The 20,476-nt window shown below is 37.9% G+C and overlaps 1 protein-coding gene across 4 annotated transcripts in view; it reads right to left on the bottom strand.

The window, feature by feature from the left end:
• LOC126183684 (zinc finger protein 84-like) overlaps nt 1-20,476 on the bottom strand; it is a 294,009-nt gene that overhangs the window by 231,732 nt on the left and 41,801 nt on the right. For 2 of the 4 annotated variants that reach the window (XM_049925860.1, XM_049925861.1), the window contains one exon: nt 15,041-19,741. The exons of 1 other annotated variant lie outside the window; for it this stretch is intronic. In XM_049925860.1, coding sequence (XP_049781817.1) covers nt 18,710-19,741 — 1,032 coding nt within the window. In that variant the 3' untranslated portion in view covers nt 15,041-18,709. Of the gene's footprint in view, nt 1-7,883; nt 10,614-15,040; nt 19,742-20,476 lie in introns of those variants that run through there. One more of the 4 variants, XM_049925863.1, reaches the window with a different exon arrangement.

Raw genomic sequence — 20,476 nt, 5'->3', positions numbered from 1 at the left:
AAGTGAATTCTGGTATGGTTGCTATGTAAAGGACACAGTTGATTTCCTTCCCCAATACAACTTGTGTTCCATCTCAAATGACCTTCTTGTGAATGGGACATTTAAACACTAATCTTATTTCCATCTTTCAAACTTATTCAAAACTACATTCCAGTCCAAATGCAGAGGGCATTTCTGATTCCCCCAAATGAGAAGACATTTCCATAGTAGTCCTGAAGACCTTGGAATCTATGTATCAGTAGCCTGACAGATCATATCTGTAAAGTGACCCATTTATTCATGCTTGATGTATCCAGCTGACTTTGCTGCATACCCATTTTTCTGGGTTTCTTTCATGTACTGCTCCATTGATATAATGTATCTAAACAGGGAAATAGTCAATGAGTTGCACTCCAGTGATCCTCCCCCATTAAGCAATGTTGCTGAGGACACAAGAGCATATCAAGATGTCAGTGGCAGAGACCCAACAGCTGGTCTGAAGTGTGCACTCTGCTTCAGCTTCAAAAGACACAGATACTCTGACAAAAAGAGGCTCTTGATAGCATAGGTCAAGGACCAGGTTGTAGTGAAGCCCCACAGTACATGATAATGATTAAAATTCCCTCAGAGGAAGAACAGGCAATGGATCTGTGTGATAACACAGAGCCTCATTGCTGAGTGCCAAAAAGGGGCAGGTAAAGTGAGCACACCACCACTTTCTTTGGAACATGCATGGCTGCAATGAATGTCTGTATCTTAGTAGACACAAAGGTAAGGAATAGTATTAATCATTTATAAAGAAAGCCACATCATATTTACTCTCTCATCACCGAAAGTGTGCTTTCCATGGAAAGTGTAGCCTTTTAGCAAAGGGATGTCAAAGTGTACAAGTTTCTGGCAGATACAAGAACACATATCTTCTCTGTGCCAGGAGTCTCATTTCCTACATGCATCCTGATCCCATTAATGTTCTACTGTAATATGGAGGCCATTTGATCAGTGAAATTTTTCTATGTCTCCCTTCTCCCTCTACTTGGAGTATTTGCAACAGATATGGTGGAACAAAGTTATCCTTTGGTGCCCTCAGACACACTTCCAATTTTACAGCCCCAGCAGATGAGTCTTCTTTAGACATGAAGTGTTCAACTGGCTGATGGTGTTGGAGCTATTCTTTTGAGTACTGATATTTGAATTGGAGTTTTTTTTCTGCTGCTGTCAGTGGTCTTCTATGTGTAACACTTCTTCCTTCCTTTGGCAATTTGGTTACTGCTGCATTGGCATATTCCATTTTTTATGTTGTGAGCTTTTGAGCAAAATCACTTTCAAGCACAGGTATTTATGCTGGCATTATTTGCATCTCTCTGAGTGGATATGTCAACTATGTTGGGTTTTTGTCATTGATCCAACAGATGTCCCAAATGTAGATGCTTGTTCTGTTTCATAAACTTTTGTAATCCAAGCAATATGGTCACCAAGTAGCTCACACAAGAAGATAGTAATGAGTACACATTCCTGGTTTGTGAGTGGCCCATTCACATCTCTAAAGCCACCTAGCCATTGCACGAGAGTACAATGTGACTGAAATATTAACATCTTCAGTGACAGATGGAATTTAGTACATATCGCCACACTTTAAGATGAAGGAAGCATGTCCTAACATATTCTTTTAATACAGGTGAGTCACAAGTTAGTATGGGACATATTTGAAAAGTAAGTACTGTTTGGTCCAAAAAAATATATAAAAAAGCTTTTATATGTAGTTTCTGTTTCCTTAAAATCTACTTCACTTTTCCACATAATCGCCATGCATATCAAAGCACTAGCTTCTTCAACCACTTTGCATTGAAATTCTCCACCTTGGAATTGACAATAGAGATCCTGAGTTCACCATCTTTCAATGATTCCTTCAAGTGCAAGAGGAGATAACAGTTATTGCAGGATCAGTGGATGACAATTTCTGCAGTGAGTGGACTTGACTGTCATGGAGGGAGCAGCTATCCCAGGTGACTCACTTCTGTACCATTGATTTTGGATGTCACACCCCAGCTTGGGGAGCATTTTGCAGAACATGTTAGCTGTAATTGCTGACCACCTTCCATTAGACCAACCAAAACAAGCCCCACTTTTATCTCAAAAATGGTAGCCACCATTTTATGAATCAAGATGATTGCTTGATTTATTGTTTCGTTTTTACAAAGCTGAATGGTGCCACTGCATTGACTGTTGTTTTCATTCTGCATTGATCACGGATTTCCACATCTCAGCATTCATGTGCGTGAAAATAAATCTTCTCCATCTTGCCAATACTGCTCCACAAAATCTTTGCTTGAGATTCTTTGCTGTATCTTTGGTTGATAAGTATTTCTGATATTCACCTTGCACACAATGTGCAATATGAATAAATTCATCAGGCAGAATACAATCATCAATTGTTCCTTTATTTTGCAGCTTTTGATACCAATGTTACACAGTTTCAATATTACAGATACTAACTGAACCACTCTGCTCTTTGTCATACATACGTTTAGATCTACTATTGAAGTCTCAACAACATTGTCTAACCTTCCCTTCACTCATAACACTGTACGCCCAAAACTTTGCACACCATCTGATAACTTTAAGTAGCTATAGATTCTTTTGCATACAGAAATTTAATTACAACATGCACCTTGGGAATGGTGGGAGCAACAATTTTTTAAGCCCTTGTTGTTTACTTTCACCAGCTGTCAGACAACTACTAACTCAAACCAATGACTTCTGTGACTTTATAAGTAATCAACAGATGGCACTTGTGCAACTTCGCTTATATATAAATGTTGACAGCTCAAAACAAACGACCCTTACTTTTTGAATACGCCTCGTGTAAAGGTAGATGTTTACTTCAGCTTCCAATTCAGTATTCTCATCATATTTCACAACTCTAACACTTCCCTCACACATTCTTTGTAGAAATTAAGTACGTTGTGTTTCTAGAAAACAAGAGAATATTCACGCAGCTGCCTGCATTTCAGAAGTCATTCTACTTTCTGCTGGGTAGAAATTTCAATTAAAGCACCATTACATAGTCTTTATATGGTTTTCTGGATGTAAAATGTGGATTGTTTCTCAGATTTACCCTCCTCTCCTCTCTCTTCACTATTGTGATAGAGAGGTGTTCTTTTACTGTTTATATTCTTTAGTGTGCAAAGGAGGGTTACCCACTTCAGCCTTTTTTCATGATTGGGTGTTTCAACTCCAATACAGTACATCCATGCAGTCAGAAATTAATGAAAAAACAGAACCAATTAGTGTCCATGTGAAGCTAGAGATTATGAAGTGACTACAGCAGAGCATTAGATACTTCAGGATGCTTACTACAACTGTGATGTAGCAGGTGTCCCAGAGCTCTACCACTAACAACTGTTTTCCTTGCACAGTCATCCACCTCCTTAAGCTGATGGCACACCTTGAGGTTGAGAATTTTTTGTATAAAGGTATGTACCATCCTCATGATCTGGTTGCTTCAGCCAAAATTCTTGTTCCATGCACATGTAAAGCTCCAGTGGCACACTGCATAGTGGCACCTGAAGCACATCATTTAGCTGGGGAAGAGGAAAGGTCTGGTGAGTGTAGAATGGGGCTTCAGTAATGTCACTAGTCCCACGAATGTATTCTCCTCAAGAAGTTAACATATTATGTCACTAAAGATCTTGCTCGTAACTGTTTTTAATGCTATCTATCTAAAAGGTTGCAGTGTGTTCCATTAAGAAACTCAGGGAGTGTACATAATGACACAGGTGCATCCGTTCTTGTAACATATAAGACCTTCCATCATACATCCTACAAGCAGAAATAGTTCTCTTTACTGCCGATACAACTTTTATAATTGAGCATAATGGAATAACTTCAACACTTGAAAATGTAAATCATGTTTTCTTCAAATTTAACAAATGGCCTATCACTTAATTTAGACTAAACATAATATAAGCTATTTGTTATTGTACAAAGCCTAACCACACCGTAAGAAATAATGTGCGGGAGTAATCTGCTAAATGAAAGAGAATATTCTAAATTCTTGGGTGTTAATATTGATAAGAACCTGAACTGGCAGTCACATGTTATAGATCATCTAAAACATCTTAGCTCCGCAATTTTTCATTAAGGATAAAATCAGATTTTGGAGACAAGAATGGAAAAAAAAGATGATTTACTTTTCCTACTTTCATTCACTTGTGGCATCACGTCCTAGGATAACTTATCATTGTGGAGTAGTGTTTGTAGCACAAAAGTGTATAATAACGATAATGTGTTGGTGCCTGCTCTAGAAACTATCGCAGACTTCTCTTTAAACAGTTGGGCATACTGACAACAGCTCCACAGTGTATTTTACTCCCTTATGAAGTTTTCTGAGAGCAATCAATCACAGTTTGAAAACAACAGTAACCTCATAAATATAATAATAGATGGAGAAATGATTTACACTATCCATCAACCAACCTTTGGGTGTCACAGAACAAAATGTGCTTCAAAGTACTATACATTTGGTTTAAAAAAAAATTACGTTTGTCTTCAGGGTTTCAAAGTAATTGTGAAATTCTTACATATCTCTCTCTCTCTCTCTCTCTCTCTCTCTCTCTCTCTCTCTCTCTCTCTCTGTGTGTGTGTGTGTGTGTGTGTGTGTGTGTGTGTGTGTGTGTGTGTGTGTGTGTGTGTGTGTTTGTTTTTTAATCCACTCTTCACCTCTTGCTTGCTTGTCCACAAAAATCTCTCTTTAATCTCATTTCACCTGGGGGATTTAAATAAAGATGCGTGGACACTGTAATTTGGATACACTGTAAGTTTGATAAGTTTGGTCTTTATGCCTTTCCCCCCACTCTCTAGGCACTGTTCCACCAGTTGCACTGCAGCCATCAGTTTCAACTGCACCACACTGTGGAGTAGTTTTACCTAAACAAATTGCATAACTGTTTCAGAACTTGTAGATGAAGTGTCTAATATATCCATTATTAACAAAACAATTAAACAATGCAGACTGAAGAAAATAGGAAACGTACTCTTCTTCCCTGAACTTAGGGACTGATGAAAGTTTTATTACAACAGCAGCATTAAATTTTCTGTAACACAACCATCATAAACAAGGAAGCATGGAAATTAGGTTTAATGTCCCAGATGTAACTCAAAACAGAGCACAGTGTCAGAATGCACAATGATGGTGAATAAAATTGCACTTGTTCATTACAAAACCATTCACCTTAATCAATTAATGGAAACAATTAAAATCCTATGTCTGTATGCCACAAGAAATGTGAATCCCACTTCTACTGTACACATGGTATGCTACACACTGAGGGGAGACTAGCATTCAACACCCATTAACAACATAGTCATTAGGGACTGCCCACAAGCTCAGACGGGGGAAGGAAATTGGGTATGCCCTTTCAAAGAAACCATCCCAGTATGTGACTTAAGCAATTTATGGAAATCATTGAAAAACTAAAGCTGGATAGCTAAACTGGGATCTGAAATGTTGTCCACTCAAATGAGAGTCTGGTTGCTTACTACTGGGGTACCTGGTGTCTTGTGAACAACTGATGTTCCTCTAGACCTTCACAAGGAACCTGGCGTAACAGTCGGCTAGTGTTACTTATGATCATTTCAAACAGTCCTTCACTGTTACTGAAGCAAACTGAGAGGCTTCTTTTGCTGGGTTCAATTGTAAACTGACTTCTCATTCTCCTCCTCCCCCCTCCAGATTTATTATTGCACATAAAAAATTCTGTGATTAATGCTGCACAGGCTTTAAAAGTAATCTTACTCACTCTCTTAGTCAAACAGCTCAGTAACAATCAGAGTTCAATAAGACTGTCTGTCAATGATAAAAATAATACAACTATCTATGAATGATTTAGGAGACAATCTGAGCAGCCCTCTTATACCGTTTGCACATGGTGCTGTCATTTACCACCTAGTAGGTACCAGAAGATCAAAACCAACTTCAAACTGATTTAGACGCTCCTGCAGTTTACTAATATATCAACTTTTTCTATATCTGATCTGTGAGGATAAGCATTCCCTAAGGAAACTGTGGCTGGCAGAACTTTGATTTTGGCGGGCAATACGTCTCTGATCCCAAGTGGGGGTTTATCTAACCCATGTGAACACCACACATACTCCGCTGCCCTAGTAGCCCCTTCCTGCGTGTAATGCATGACTAAACTATTAAAAGAAACCCTACAATTCTCCACCCGATAGTGAAGGTCGAGAAATTCACTTCCGGTACGGTCACAGAGTCAACTGAGCCTATGGTTTAGACTTTCCACTCTGTTCCAAACCAGACACAAGGGTCAACCCTGGGTAAGATGCTATAAATAATGAACTTAGTCTGCACCCCAAATACAATGCTAATTGCCTTCACCAAATCAGCCATCTACCGAAGGAAGCCAAGGATGGCCTCAGAACCCTAGCAGCAAGTGTCACTCATGCCAATATGTGCCTCTATTTGCAGCCAGTTGCAACCAGTGCGTTCAATAGCCACTGGCAGAGCCTGCTCCACGTCAGGGGTGACACCCCCAGGCAAACATGCCAAGCACACACTGGCATTGTTTCCAGCCCTGTATGCTACTTCCCTATTTCCCTGAGGGGCTCCATCACCTGCCTAATGTTAGAGCTCCCCATGACTAGCATACATGCCCTCTGTACTTGTCCAGACTGGGCAGGACAATATGCCACTGGCCCAACAGGACAGGCATCCCATGCTGGCTCACAAGGGAACCTCCCCATCGCACCCCCATCAGAGTTAGTTATAAGTTGGCACAATGGATAGGCCTTGAAAAACTGTACACAGATCGAGAAAACAGGAAGAAGTTGTGTGGAACTATGAAAAAAATAAGCAAAATATACAAACTGAGTAGTCCATGCGTAAGATAGGCAGGCAACATCAAGGAAAACGTGAGTGCATAAGCGCCGTCAGTCCTGTGGTAAGCGTGAGCAGCTGCGGAACGAGAGGTCCTTGGTTCAAGTCTTCCCACGAGTATTAAATTTTTCTATTTTCAGACAATTTTAGTGTGGGAGTAGATGTGATTACCATTCCTCCAGGTTGTACACCTCTTGTGCAACCGTTAGATGTGTGTGGTTTTCGGCAAGTGAAATACTTTGTGAAAATATTCAATGATTTTGCGAAGCTGCACAGGTACACAGAGCAGTATTGTTTACGTGATCGTGTGTCAATAATCAAAGTTCAGGCACTCACACATAATCAACTTCGCCCTCCAAAATTACAGGACATGTTCAGATTTGATTGGACATATGCAGGATTTGACGGTCTACACAAGTAAAAATTTAAAAACGTTCAAAACATATGTTTTGACAGAGCACAGGAAAAACTGTGCGACTGTGAAACTGTTGCATTCATTTGTTGAAGTTTATGTGACAAACTCTTATGTTTTCATCACTTTTTTGTGAGTGATTATCACATCCACAAGAAAACCTAAATCGGGCAAGGTAGAAGAATCTTTTTACCCATTTGCCAAGTGTACCGGTTAGGTGGGTCGACATCATATTCCTGTCATGTGACGCACATGCCGTCACTAGTGTCGTATAGAATATATCAGACGTGTTTTCCCGTGGAGGAATTGGTTGACCTAAGACCTTGCGATCAAATGTTTTCGGTTCCCTTTGGAGAGGCACGTCCTTTCGTCTACTAATCGCACGGTTTTGCAGTGCGGTCGCAAAACACAGACACTAAACTTTACAGTGAACAGAGACGTCAATGAACTAACGGACAGATCATAACTTTGCGAAAATAAAGAAAGTAAACTTTTCACTAGAGGGAAGACTTGAACCAAGGACCTCTCGCTAAGCACGGGATATAGTGGGTAAAAAGGAACACAAGGAGGTAGTCATACAATTCCAATAACATTCTTTCTTTATTTGGATGCAAGCAACTGACATTAATACAAAATCACAACAACAAAATTAATTGAGAAGATTATAAAAGGCAGCTTTAACTTTAAACCAGAAATGAGTTACATAATTCAATATGTTGCAGGACATCAGATCACTATGAGTAAGTTGACAATCATGATATGTCCTATACATATGCCTCATTAGCTTGTGAAACATTCACAATGATCATTTATACACAGATGTCCCTATTTAAGTAGGTTTCCAAATCAGAAGTAAGACCGGAATGTTCCCTAACAGATGTGATGCGACTTAGTTCAGCTGCTGCTCATTTGCATCTTGTTCACCCTTCTGAAAGTTGACTGGTGTCGTGGTCTTGGAAGCTGGCAGGAGTTGGGGAACCTGGTGTGCTTTGTTCTGTTCAATTACTACTAACACTCCTCACTGTGTGCTATTCACAGAATAGAATTTTTAAAATAAAAATAAAATAATTGACCTTAACTTTACTCTGATTATTTCACCATTGAAATATAAACAGCTGAAATTATAGTCATTAACATGCAATGCACAGAAATGCCAATGAGGTATACTTTTGTCAAAATTTTACTTCACTACAGTAAATAGACAAATATCCTGTGTGTAGAAGAACGAAGTCATATTTAGTTAGATGTACAAAAATAATGCAATGAGCTAACCTTGTGTTTTGTTACTGATGGTAGCTATCACTCCAGTATCACACATGCAACTTTGTTTTCAGAACAATCGCAGTACTAGACTGCTATATTCAGATGTAAGGCTACAATGCCTATGCAGCAACATTGCCATTTTCTTCTTGTGTGCACATTTCTCTAAGTTTTCATCATTCTATTAAATTGGTTCAGACCGCTCTCAGAAATATTACTTTTTTTAATGCACTAAGTTTCAGCAAGACACAAATTGCTCAGTCTTCAACAGATGCCAACTTCTTAGGATTAAAAAAAAGAAAGAAAACATCAGGAAACAAGATGGATCGAAAGCAGTTTTAAATTCCATTCTTCGTGGGTGGCAATAAATGTGCACAATCATTGCCTCTTATATGCACTTTTACAATACATCTGTAGCCATGGTACAAATGTAAATCAGCACTCGTTTCAGAATATTTCAAAATGTTTTGCAACACTGGTAGAAAAGGGGGGAAAAAGTACTTCTAGAGAAAAACAGGTTTTAAAACTGGGTATTTTACTTAAATATTTTTTGCATTCATAGCATTTGGTTAATATATTTTATACAAGTTCTAATACAAAAGTAGTTGGCCTGTGAACAGATACTACAGAGAAGTATATGCGCCTTCTATGAATCAAGCGAGCAATGCTTTGGCCACAGTCCCAGTCAGGCTTCCTCTTGTGATCTCATGAGTGGTATCATTGCAACTCGATGTCAAGGATGCTTTCAATCTTGAAAAAATGGAGGGGGAGGGGGGGACAGATTTAATGCTTCAAGCTGGAAGTATATGATTACAATTTATACTGGTTCTCACAGCATGATCTGGTAGAAGTTACTGCTGGGAAAATGCTGCTAAGACATTTATTGGAGACATCTAAAAACTATCAGCGCTTCCTGCTCCTTGGAGTGTTATGTTTATTACAGCACAAGGTGTGTAACTCAACAAGTTTTGCTGCCCATTGCTCACTGATATCTATGACTGTAAGAGTTTGTCATTATTATTACATTTACTGTTTGACAGGGGTTTCATTAATTCAGTGGCCTTTCTGATCTTCTGTGGCCTTTTTACCGCAAATGAGATGATCAGGTAAGTTGTTGAGATGCCCTTCTCTTCGAGATTATATGAATGTATATGCACAAAGACACCATATGCTAACAGTCCCCCCACTTCTCTGTAATATGCTAAATAATACAAACAAAAACTCAGAAAATGCTACAAGAACAAGAGCAAATTTTTATAGCTTGAGAAAATGAGAAACTGATGTTTTTTATATAAATTAAAGAAAACTATTTTAAAAAATACACTCAAGTATGTTCTCCTGCAAACAATATGATAGTTGTGCTACTGTCTGTACTTAAGAACAGTATCAGTTACAACTACCACTGCACCTTCATGCCCTTAGACATACACACTAACAACTTAACACTACATTCTCACTACAATCATCCTTGAGATTAATTATAAAATGAGAGATCTCAAAAACGTTTGTCAACCGTATACTATGTACACATGTGACTAAAGCTCAAAGTTACAACAATAAAATTGAGCCACATGGAACGAGTTTTTAAAGCTGAGCTCCAATTTTTAACATTTTGTTTCTGTGCCCCTCTACTGATCAGAAGTTCCACAGTATGGGGAGTCAACATAGTTTGGATGCTGTAGAGTACTTTTAAGGTATTGGAAATCTAAAATTTGTTTTTGAAGCTAAAGTTTCTTAAATTATATTTTTGATATTCAAATTTTGTGAATATACAGCAGAAAAAGAATGGAAGAAAGTTCAGCAGCGAAGGATACAATGAACTGATACACAGTTCCAAACTGAATTGTTCCCGTGAACTTTCCTCTAACAAGTTTTGACTGCTGATATATACTCCAAATCCTCTTCCTTAGCACTGGTATCTTTGTAAGTAGTGTAGTGCATCCTCTTCATGGGCAGACCTGTCGTAGAGCACCTGTCAAATGCATTAGTTGCATCCTGCCTTTGAGATGATCCATCTTGTGAATCATTTTTGCAGCAACTTTATCTGCTTCCACAAAGCCATAATGAAACCTATTTGTCAGAACAAAAGGACATCATCAAGCTGGACCGTGTATCACAGAACATGATGAAGACATCCTCACTGAGGGCTTCATCAGCTACTGCTACATAGTAGTCAGATGTGTTGTGACAAATCTTATTTGGAAACAAAGATTAAAGCATGGCAAGTACAGAGTGATTTACAGGAAACAGAAGTTTTAGACTGACTGGTACACTGCTCTAAGTTGTGGGAGAGGGATGGAGCATGTGTCACTCACTTCGGGACTATCCACTATTCAGAAAAAAGAGCATTGTTTGTTTGCATATGATCTATTTGTCCTAAATGTTGACTATGTCTTTGCAACACAATGGATAGTGTGTCTTATTTTTAATTGTACATCTTCAAGTCACAAAATGATCCTACAATCGGTTCCAGCTTTTAAAATAACATAAAACATTCTTTGGAAGCTTCCTGGTCCCAATTTGGCAACAGCTGAAAATATCACCACTGTGGGAGATGCGACATCAGGAGTCTGAGGCAACATGCACACTGACATGCACTCTGTCTACAGATTAGCCACGATTCTGTGATAGAAGTGTCACACATGGCTTTAAAATTACATTTACATCAAATGATGCCATTCCACCTGACCAAAGATAGGGAATGCCCTCAATGAGAATACTTTGCTGTTTGTATGCAAAAGATCTTTAAATGACCCAAATGAAATGGTATTTATGAGCAGTGAGTGGCATTTTCACTTAAACTGGCCAGTTAATAACTGGAACTAACATTTGTAGAACCTTTAAGAGCCTTACATAGTTCATAACAATCTAAACTGTGACCGTGAACTCCAAATGTTATCTGCACATTCTGAACATGTTCTTTCTGCCAGAATTGCAGAGTGAATGAATAAACACAAGAGTGTTTATTTTCAATAGGGTGGTGCAACATTATTCACTGCAGAAGCATTCATGGCAGTTGTAAGGGACAGTTTCCCAGGACACTTCATTTGTCATTTCAGCGACATGCTGTGGTAATCAACACACCAAACTTCCCATCGTGACATTTTATTTTGAGACTACCTGCGAGTGTGTGTATGTCAACAAACACCAAAGCTCAATGGAATTGGAAGCTGGCCTTAAAGGAGAGGTAGATTTGATTGCGCAATGTCTGTTGGGCCATGTTACGAGTAATTTCTGACAGAGTTGAACACAACATGGTATTCGTGAGACTGGCTGCTACTTGGACAACATGACCATGTAAATCACACAGCATGTGTTAACATTTGATTTCATATAAATTAAAAGTTTTTCCTTAAGCATCAACATACTATCATTCATTTGAAAGACATCCATTTCCTAAAGGTCACCCCTTAATTAATTTGATTTTAGACTGTCCACAGACTAACATTCCTAAACCCGAAAGTAAAATACGATATTAACTTCCTTAAAAAATGCCAAGAAAAATGTTTTCCTGGTAGCAAACTTGCTGTAATACTAATTAAATTCTACAATGCTTATTTTTGGTTGGTGGGTTGGGTTTGTGGGGGTTGAAGGGACCAGATTACTTATTTTTCCAGCACAAATCAAGTCACTGACCGATATTATTCTAAGTTAACATTTTCATATGTATATGCATTTTAATACTGTATGCAGACATGCTGTGGGGGTACTTATTTTCCATAAAGTGTGTTAACACCATATGGCACACAGACATTAGTTATTAACAATACTAACACAAGAAATGCATATGGACAGAATCTACATAAATCTCTGCAAATTTTTCTACAATCCCAGATGGGAAATTGATTGTTAGTCATCTTGTATGGCAGCTATAGCATTCTTCCAGGAAAGGTAACTTCCCAACCATGAGCACTGCTCATTTTTCAGTTTAAAGACCGACTACACCTCCCCGGAGTTTCCTTCCCACTTTCTTTATGCATGCACACAAAAACTTGACTGAGTGCATGTTTATATAGTGGTATTTTTTTCAGTTTAAGTGAGCATTTATTAGAAGTTGTTAACTGAGGTTTTACATAAAATATGTTCCTATGAAAAATGGATGTGAAGTGTTTGATTTTTTTAAGTGTAATGGTGTCAGTGATGTATGTAGTGTTGGTGGGAAAGGGACTGGATAGGTAAATGTGGCACCTTGCTGCTCTCTATTATTGACAGCAAGTCGTAAAGTCATGTAATGGTGTTGTAGCCGATTAGTGGTGAATTAATGACTGGCCAGAAAGTTACTTCTCTCATCATTAATTTAGTTACTGGTAAACCACATAAATATCCTCCATTCAGGAATTGCTGGCACTTGTAGAGTGGGCTGCAATGAGTACAGCCATTTACCACACAGTCACAGTGTATCTTCCAAGGTGGACGTGAATATGTCTGATGGAACAGAACTGATCATGTTAAAACCTAGAACAATAATCTGCTGTAATGTGTTGCTTGACATATGATGAAGTATCTAAGCTCCAGAACACACAGGTGACCTACTCCGTTGCAGAGGCAGCCAGTTTAACCCTCTGTGCCTCTTCAGATGTTCGAAACGCTGAGACTGAGATGAAGCATTTGATATCCTTCACGCTGTGAAAAGTATTCAAGCCATTAATAGTGGAGACAATGAAAATAACATTGTTTCGTACATATTGACAGAATGTTACACTTTGACCAGTCTCTTCAGTGTGATAGACAGCTGACAGCTCCAGCTGTTGAGCTTTTTTTACATTACATTAACGATTGCAATTAAATACTCAATAAACTGAAAATAACTCCATTATATAAACATGAACTCACTGAAGTTATTTTGTCTACTCACGTAAGAGAATTGGACAGGAAATACTGGGGAGGTATAATCTGCCCACAAACTGAAGTGAGAGCACTCGTGAAGAGCAAAACTGCTTTTCCCACGAGAATGCTACAGCTGCCATACAGGATGACAAGAATCAATTTTTCCTCTAGTAGCGTAGAACAGTGTGCAGATATTTACGTAGAGTCTGTCCACACAGATTTCTTGTGTTAATATTATTAGTAACTCATATCAGTATTTCGTGTAGTGATAACATATTTTGTGGACATGAACAACCCCACAGCATGTCTGGTCACTGTGTTGCCAGTGATTGATAAAGCACACTGCGGAAGGGTTGGTATAACTTTGTCACACACTACAGTTGCTTCTTGTGATGTAGTGGGATAGAGAATGAGGGGATGATCTGCTTCTGTTTAGTTTGTGTATCTATGAAGGAGAGTAATGCATGACCACGATCTGGCGACCTATCTTCCCTTATGCTTTTACCCTCTCCCCCAACCTTCCTCATTCTGTCACGTACTGAGAATGCATTTTATCCCTCAATATTTAATATCTGTTGTATTAAATAGTTGTTCTATTAAAATACTAGTTTTGGTAATCTGTGATTTTTGCATCCTCTGCATCATGAAAACTGTTAGTCCCAGAAAAGAAATATAGTTTAAGGATCATTTTCGCTAGAAGCCACAGTTTTCAAGTTATTCCAGAAAACAATCGAAGGTGACCCCCTCTCCCCACCCCCATTACCCTGCTCACACTCCACCAATCAGTATTTTTAGGTATGCTGCTCACGGCACTCCCTCCTACAACTGAACAAATACTTCTAACGATTTTTTTCCTCTTAATTTTCCTTTGTTGACTGGACTATATTACGACATGAGAAAGTTCAATGCTCTGAGCTTAAAGTTGCCAGCAACAAAAATAACAGATATTTCAAGGCAGACATCCCACTAGCATAAAATTTATGAACTCTTTGACAGGACAGTAAACCTAGCTTGAAAAAATTTTAATATGATTATATACAAAAATAGAAACTACTACCAATAGTCTGCAGTAACAACAATACTACCTGCATACCCCAAAACAAAATAGTATATAGATATCAAACTGATACCTATTATTATTCTTTTATGTACTAAACATCAGTAAATAAATCTGTGGACTCCAGCCAAAATATTGACAAACTTTAGGTCACTATTGCAGAACACAAATTCCATGCAAGTGTCTCAGACTGTATCATTTTATATACAACCTTTCAGCATTAATATCTAATTAGATAACTTGTATCTGAATATGGAAAGCTTCATATGCACACCCAAGCCTGACAAATTGTAATTTCCGAATGAAACCAAAACTTTATGGTAGAACAAAAGCAACACAATGGGCAGTAGATTATCTTCTCACTAAATAAGACTTTTGAAAAGAGAGCCAGATTAAATTAATGAAATATTTTAATTTAAGTAGGTTTAGTTTTGTACAAACAAAACTATGCAACATAGTTCAAGAAATCCTTCATCAAGCGAAGAATATTGTATCACTGTGCAACTGCTGATTTTTGCAACAAAAATACTTACGGTATGAACTCATTTTCATTTTCAAAAATAAAAAAACACATACAGTAAAAGTAAGGAAGGGGGAAGAAACAACCACTAAATGAAAATGTACATAATCTTTATCACGATCTAACTAATACATATAAGTACACCAACAAACAGAAAATATTTCAACATCACAAAAAAAATCAGTCAGCTGCCTTTTTAAAATGTAGCTACTGCAACACAAAAACTTAGAATCTAAATAATAACTGCAGACAATTAAAATCAAAATTAATACATCTAGTACACATTGATCACAATTAATACATTCAGTTTTGCTTACTAACACATTACAGCCCCACATAGCACACAGTTCTCAGAAAAACAAAGGGTTTATACAGCTACTATTTACACGATACATACATTGTACATAAATATACATTTAATTTTTAATATTAGATGGGTAGCCCCCAATTCATTCCTCTTAACTTTATTTCTACTATACAACACTTATCTCACATTTATATTTTCATTGTCTCTAGCATCAGATGTGTTAATTATTCTAGCAAGGGGTTAATTAATTTTTATGGTTTCTGTTAATTTTAAGGTGGGTGCCTCACATGGATTAGCAAGACCTCAAGACTTATTTATCATGTACTGAACAAGGCACATGGTTTACTACAAATCCAATTCAATCACTTCCAAACATTTTCTTATGCTGTACCATTTTGAATATGCTTGTACCAGACAGAAAATGTGATCAGAAATAGAAAAGAGGATGGTGACTAATAGATTTATTCATAAATAGGAAACAAAACTAACACAGATCTCTCTTGGATCCACCAGTTATTAGTCGATGGCTGGGTATCCTGTCACAGCTGTAGAACAAGTCGTCAAGTTTACTCTGTCACACACACACACACACACACACACACACACACACACACACACACACACACACAAAAGGACTATTTTTGGTTGGGCTATAGGGTCCCAGAAACAAAATAAAAATTGTTCCAATTCCCAACTAATGTTTTTGAGATATTTCCATTGTTAGTAAGGAAAATATCACAATTGGTAATCCCTAAAATATTCCCATTTGGGAATACCTCTTCACCAGATCACCGGGATTTGGCTGAAAAGACATCAACTCTAGAATAAACATGATGTCTTAACAGCCTGTCTGTGTTTCACTGTCGGCAAGCATGTAGGAAAATTCATCTTAGATCAACTGTATGACTTTCCTCTTGGTTACAGCTTCAATGAGACAAAATACCATACAAAGAAGCAACCAACATAATTTTAAATATTTCATGCCACACAATGTTACTTGCCGACTCAATCATGGGGAATTGCTTAAAATGGTATACTGGCTCACTTTTCTATGCAAACTGCATCACATACGGTAGCATGTCTGTGGTCCTGGAATCAGTTTTCCGGATGGATTGAACGAAGTGCAAGGGGCGTAGCAGGATGTTCGCGGTCCTGAAGTCATCAGTGGGTTTCCTTAGAGTAGGCAGTGACAGTGTAGACAGAAGCAAAAAAACAGTAGGAAACTAGTTTCGTATCGCAATTTATCTTGTGCAAATTATGTATGAAGAAAACATTGCACAATAGGGACTAACCGAAAGACGCAGTGCAGTTGTTGAAGTGCTAACATCATATTCAGAAGGTTGGGGAATTTTTTCCTCTGTCCAGCCATTTTGATTTAGGTTTTCCTAAACCATTTCAGGCAAATGCTGGGATGGTTCATTCATGAAGGCCATGGCCAACCACATGTCCTATCCTCAAAGCGTACTTATATATTCTGTGTGTATCTATATTTTTGAGGTTCCTATTTTCATTGTATTTTGACAAATCCTCTACCATTTTAAGATGATCCCTGGATGAATAAGTAAATGACATGCTTTCCAGAAGTAGCAGTTTTTCTTTGTTTTTGTTATAATGAAGCAGAAATGATTCACATGCCACAGCATGTGAAAATTAAGGTGGCACTATACTCAGTCCGATTCAATATGAACATAGTAACTTCAAAATACAGGAAAGGAAAGTACTTACATTAATTTAAAAAAATGAAGATTCTTCAAAGCATTACCATTCCTCTTTTATACTGACTCTGTTGTCAAGATATTCAATAATTACATTGTATGTTGACACTTGTCTGTAAAACTTCTATATTACACATTCTTCCCATCAGATCACTGAAGTTAAGCACCATCAGGCATGGCCAGTACTTAGATGGATGACCATCTGGGTGTGTTGCACACTATTGAAAATTTTCATTTGCCTTTGCAGCAGAGGCAATAGGAGGGGTAGAGGTGTAAGGTCCCTGGTCAATAATCTTTGTGCCAATGGTCTGGATTGAATTCCGAACCTCTCCTCAATGTCTCATGAAGTGAGAGCATGCAACACTGTTGATGGTGATCTGTCCATCGGATGGGGTCGTTAAGCTCGGTGGCCCTCTTGGTGCTCTTCAAGAGGAGTAGGCTATGTGCCAGCTCCGGGTTTCACCCTCTCCCTTCTCTCATCACCATCACCATCATCTCTCTCTCTCTCTCTCTCTCTCTCTCTCTCTCTCTCTCTCTCTATACACACACACACACACACACACACACACACACACACACACACACACACACACACACACACACACACACACACTTGCTCACTCCAGTCACCTACACTAAACATCTACACTTACACAGACAGTTCTTATACTTCATGTAAGAAAGGTGCCTGAACTTTCCTTCAGGGTCTCCCAGTCATTCATGTTCTATGACTTGACTTTGCTTTGCTTTCTTCCTATGTGTATTAGTTTTGGAGTGATTTCTTCTGTCATATCTACACACTAACACAACCGAAAAAAATATTTTCACTGTAAGAAAGACAGAAACACTAGTTTTTAGGAACTGACAACTAAAATAATAATGCATTTCCTGAAATAATCTGGGGGTTCATGTTTTAGTCCCTATCTCTGTATAAACACCTGGACTCAAAATACGAATGCCATCTAAATAAACAAGATAATACTCATTAGAAAATCAATTATTTCTAGAAAACTTGTTTATTAAATGCAGCATGTGTGCCCCGTTCTCCATGAAATGTCAAGTGCCTTGTTGGTAGCCATCTCAGTGCTTCTAGAATGCTTTCACTCAAATATGAGTAATTTTTAGTCTACTGTCACACAGCAGAGACATAAAGCCACTGGACTCACTGCTACCGAAAATGTTGACTACTCTAACTTATTTGTCATGATCACAACAGTGCTTTGTTTGTTCAGCTACAGTAGAAAGGAAGTTTAGGGGTTAATGTTATTACAGACAGTTCAACAAGGGAGTCGCAATACCTTCCATGTAAAGGCTTGAAAGTTTTTACCCTCCTGAAGTAAGGGCTAACGAAAACTTTTTTAAATATTAATTCACAAACTTGTATGTTCCATACATGATCAATTCAAGCCAAAAATTGGTGGAGGCATACGTTCAAGAGGGAAAATTGCAGAAAAGCATACAGCATTATATGCCCAATAGTTCAGTTTCTAAGGCAAAATTGCCTGTATGACTAATGACAAATTATAAATACATATCTTATGTCAAGGGCATTTCTAAATGATGCTCATGTATAACACCGAAGGAGGATGAAATGAACAAATTAATGAAAAATAATAAATAAATAAAATCAGAATATAATTTAAATTTGAGATAATGATGAAACATCTTTGAAAATTGCAGCTGTCACAATGTTTTGAAATTATTCAGCTGAAAAAACTCATGAAAATAAATTTCTTCCCCCTAACTGAAGTTTTCCTCATTATTAACTTGAGATTTAAAGTGAGTGGTCATATGTCTTCCAAGTTTGTCTCTTCGGGTGAAGCTAAGATCACAATATTCACACTGATAAGGTCTGTCACCACTGTGTGTTGTTTTATGTCTTGTCAGTTTATCTCTCCTATTAAATGCAGCTGAACAAATTTCGCATACATATGGTTTATCAGAAGAATGTATTTTTAAGTGTCGATTAAGTCTGTCTTTTGAAACAAATGATTTATCACATAAGTCACAAGGCCAAGGTTTAACATTTGGGCACGACAATTTGTGTGCTGACAATTCCTGACTCGATGCAAACTGAACGCCACAATCTTTACAAAATGAATGGGTCAGCTTGTGCAAATTTATGTCCTCTTCACGCGTAAATACTCTAGAACACTCATCACAAACATGAATAAACTGGCGCCCAGAATGAATAGCTTTATGTCTTGCAAGAACATCCTTTCTTGAAAATGATGATGGACACTCGTCACAGATATATGGTTTCTCTGTGTGGACTTGTAAATGATTATGAAGTTTGTCTTTACTGCTAAATGTCATTCCACATGTTTTGCAACTCCAAGGTTCTGCTGCACATAACATTTTGCAATGTTCGGTCAACTCGTCAACCTCTGTAAAAGTCTGACCACAATCTATACAACTATAATGAGTCTTTAGATGATTAATCATTTCTTCTTCAGTTCCAAATGGTTCCTTACATTCTCGGCACACGTGAACTGCAGAATTTCTTTGCTCTGATCTTTGCTCTGCAGCTGACTGCATATCAGATTCACTTTCTGAAGCCGGTTGCGTATCAGTTTCACTTTTTGAGGCCGGTTGCATATCATTTTCACTTTTTGGAAGATCTCTTTCGAGTCTGCGCCGAAGAGCTTCAGGGTGGAATGCACTTACTGGTTCAAATTCTGTTACCAACTGTCCATCGGAGTCGATACCTTCATTGACAAATAATATTGGCGCTCCCTCGGCGAGATCTGGTGAAGAACTGCCAGGAGTTCCCTGATAATACAACAGAAGAAAATGCTTTTAAGAGTGTAGAACAGAACAAAAGTAGTAAAATAGAGTTTCACTAGTTCAGCTCTCGGATAACATTGTTGCCTCTTCCACATTTAACACTGTGTTTTACAGGAAAGAACAGCCATCGAGGGTAATGGCAAGGAGTAACAAGGCACTGTCTTCCAATGTTAAGGTTTAAGTATCAGTCTGGCTTGACAGAAATTCATCACAGCTAATTCTTTTAATAACAATTCGGACTGAAAATGGCAAAAATCGTGATTTAATTCAAATTATCTTCATTGAAATGTGTTTGAGGAGATGTAGCTAAACAGAATTACAGTTCCATTTTCAAATTCTTACACACAGTCTGAATACTATCAGTACTGCTGACTGGTTCTGTTAGCTCCTTGGTCAATGGATAGTCCTTCCCTCAACACAGGTCACATTTCAAGACAGCTCTAGGGCAGCACCAACTTTTCTTATCTGAGAGTGAGCCTTAGATCCTGCAGTGCACAAATGCACCACAGCACTACATTTATTTTGATAAATTACTGCCATTACATCCTTTTTTTACCCTCTTCTACTGAATTTATTTACAGAATCCACCATGAAATCCACTGGCTGAATAAGCAAATTGCTTTCTTTCAATTCATTTTGTGTTCTGTACTGAAATTTAGTTCTCTGGAGCTACATATCTGAAAACTGATAATTGCAGCATCAAACTAAAAAATGTGGCTT

Source organism: Schistocerca cancellata, chromosome 4 (genome assembly GCF_023864275.1).
Source record: "Schistocerca cancellata isolate TAMUIC-IGC-003103 chromosome 4, iqSchCanc2.1, whole genome shotgun sequence".
Classification (NCBI taxonomy): Eukaryota; Metazoa; Arthropoda; class Insecta; order Orthoptera; family Acrididae; genus Schistocerca; species Schistocerca cancellata.
This window is presented reverse-complemented; position numbering and strand designations above follow the sequence as displayed.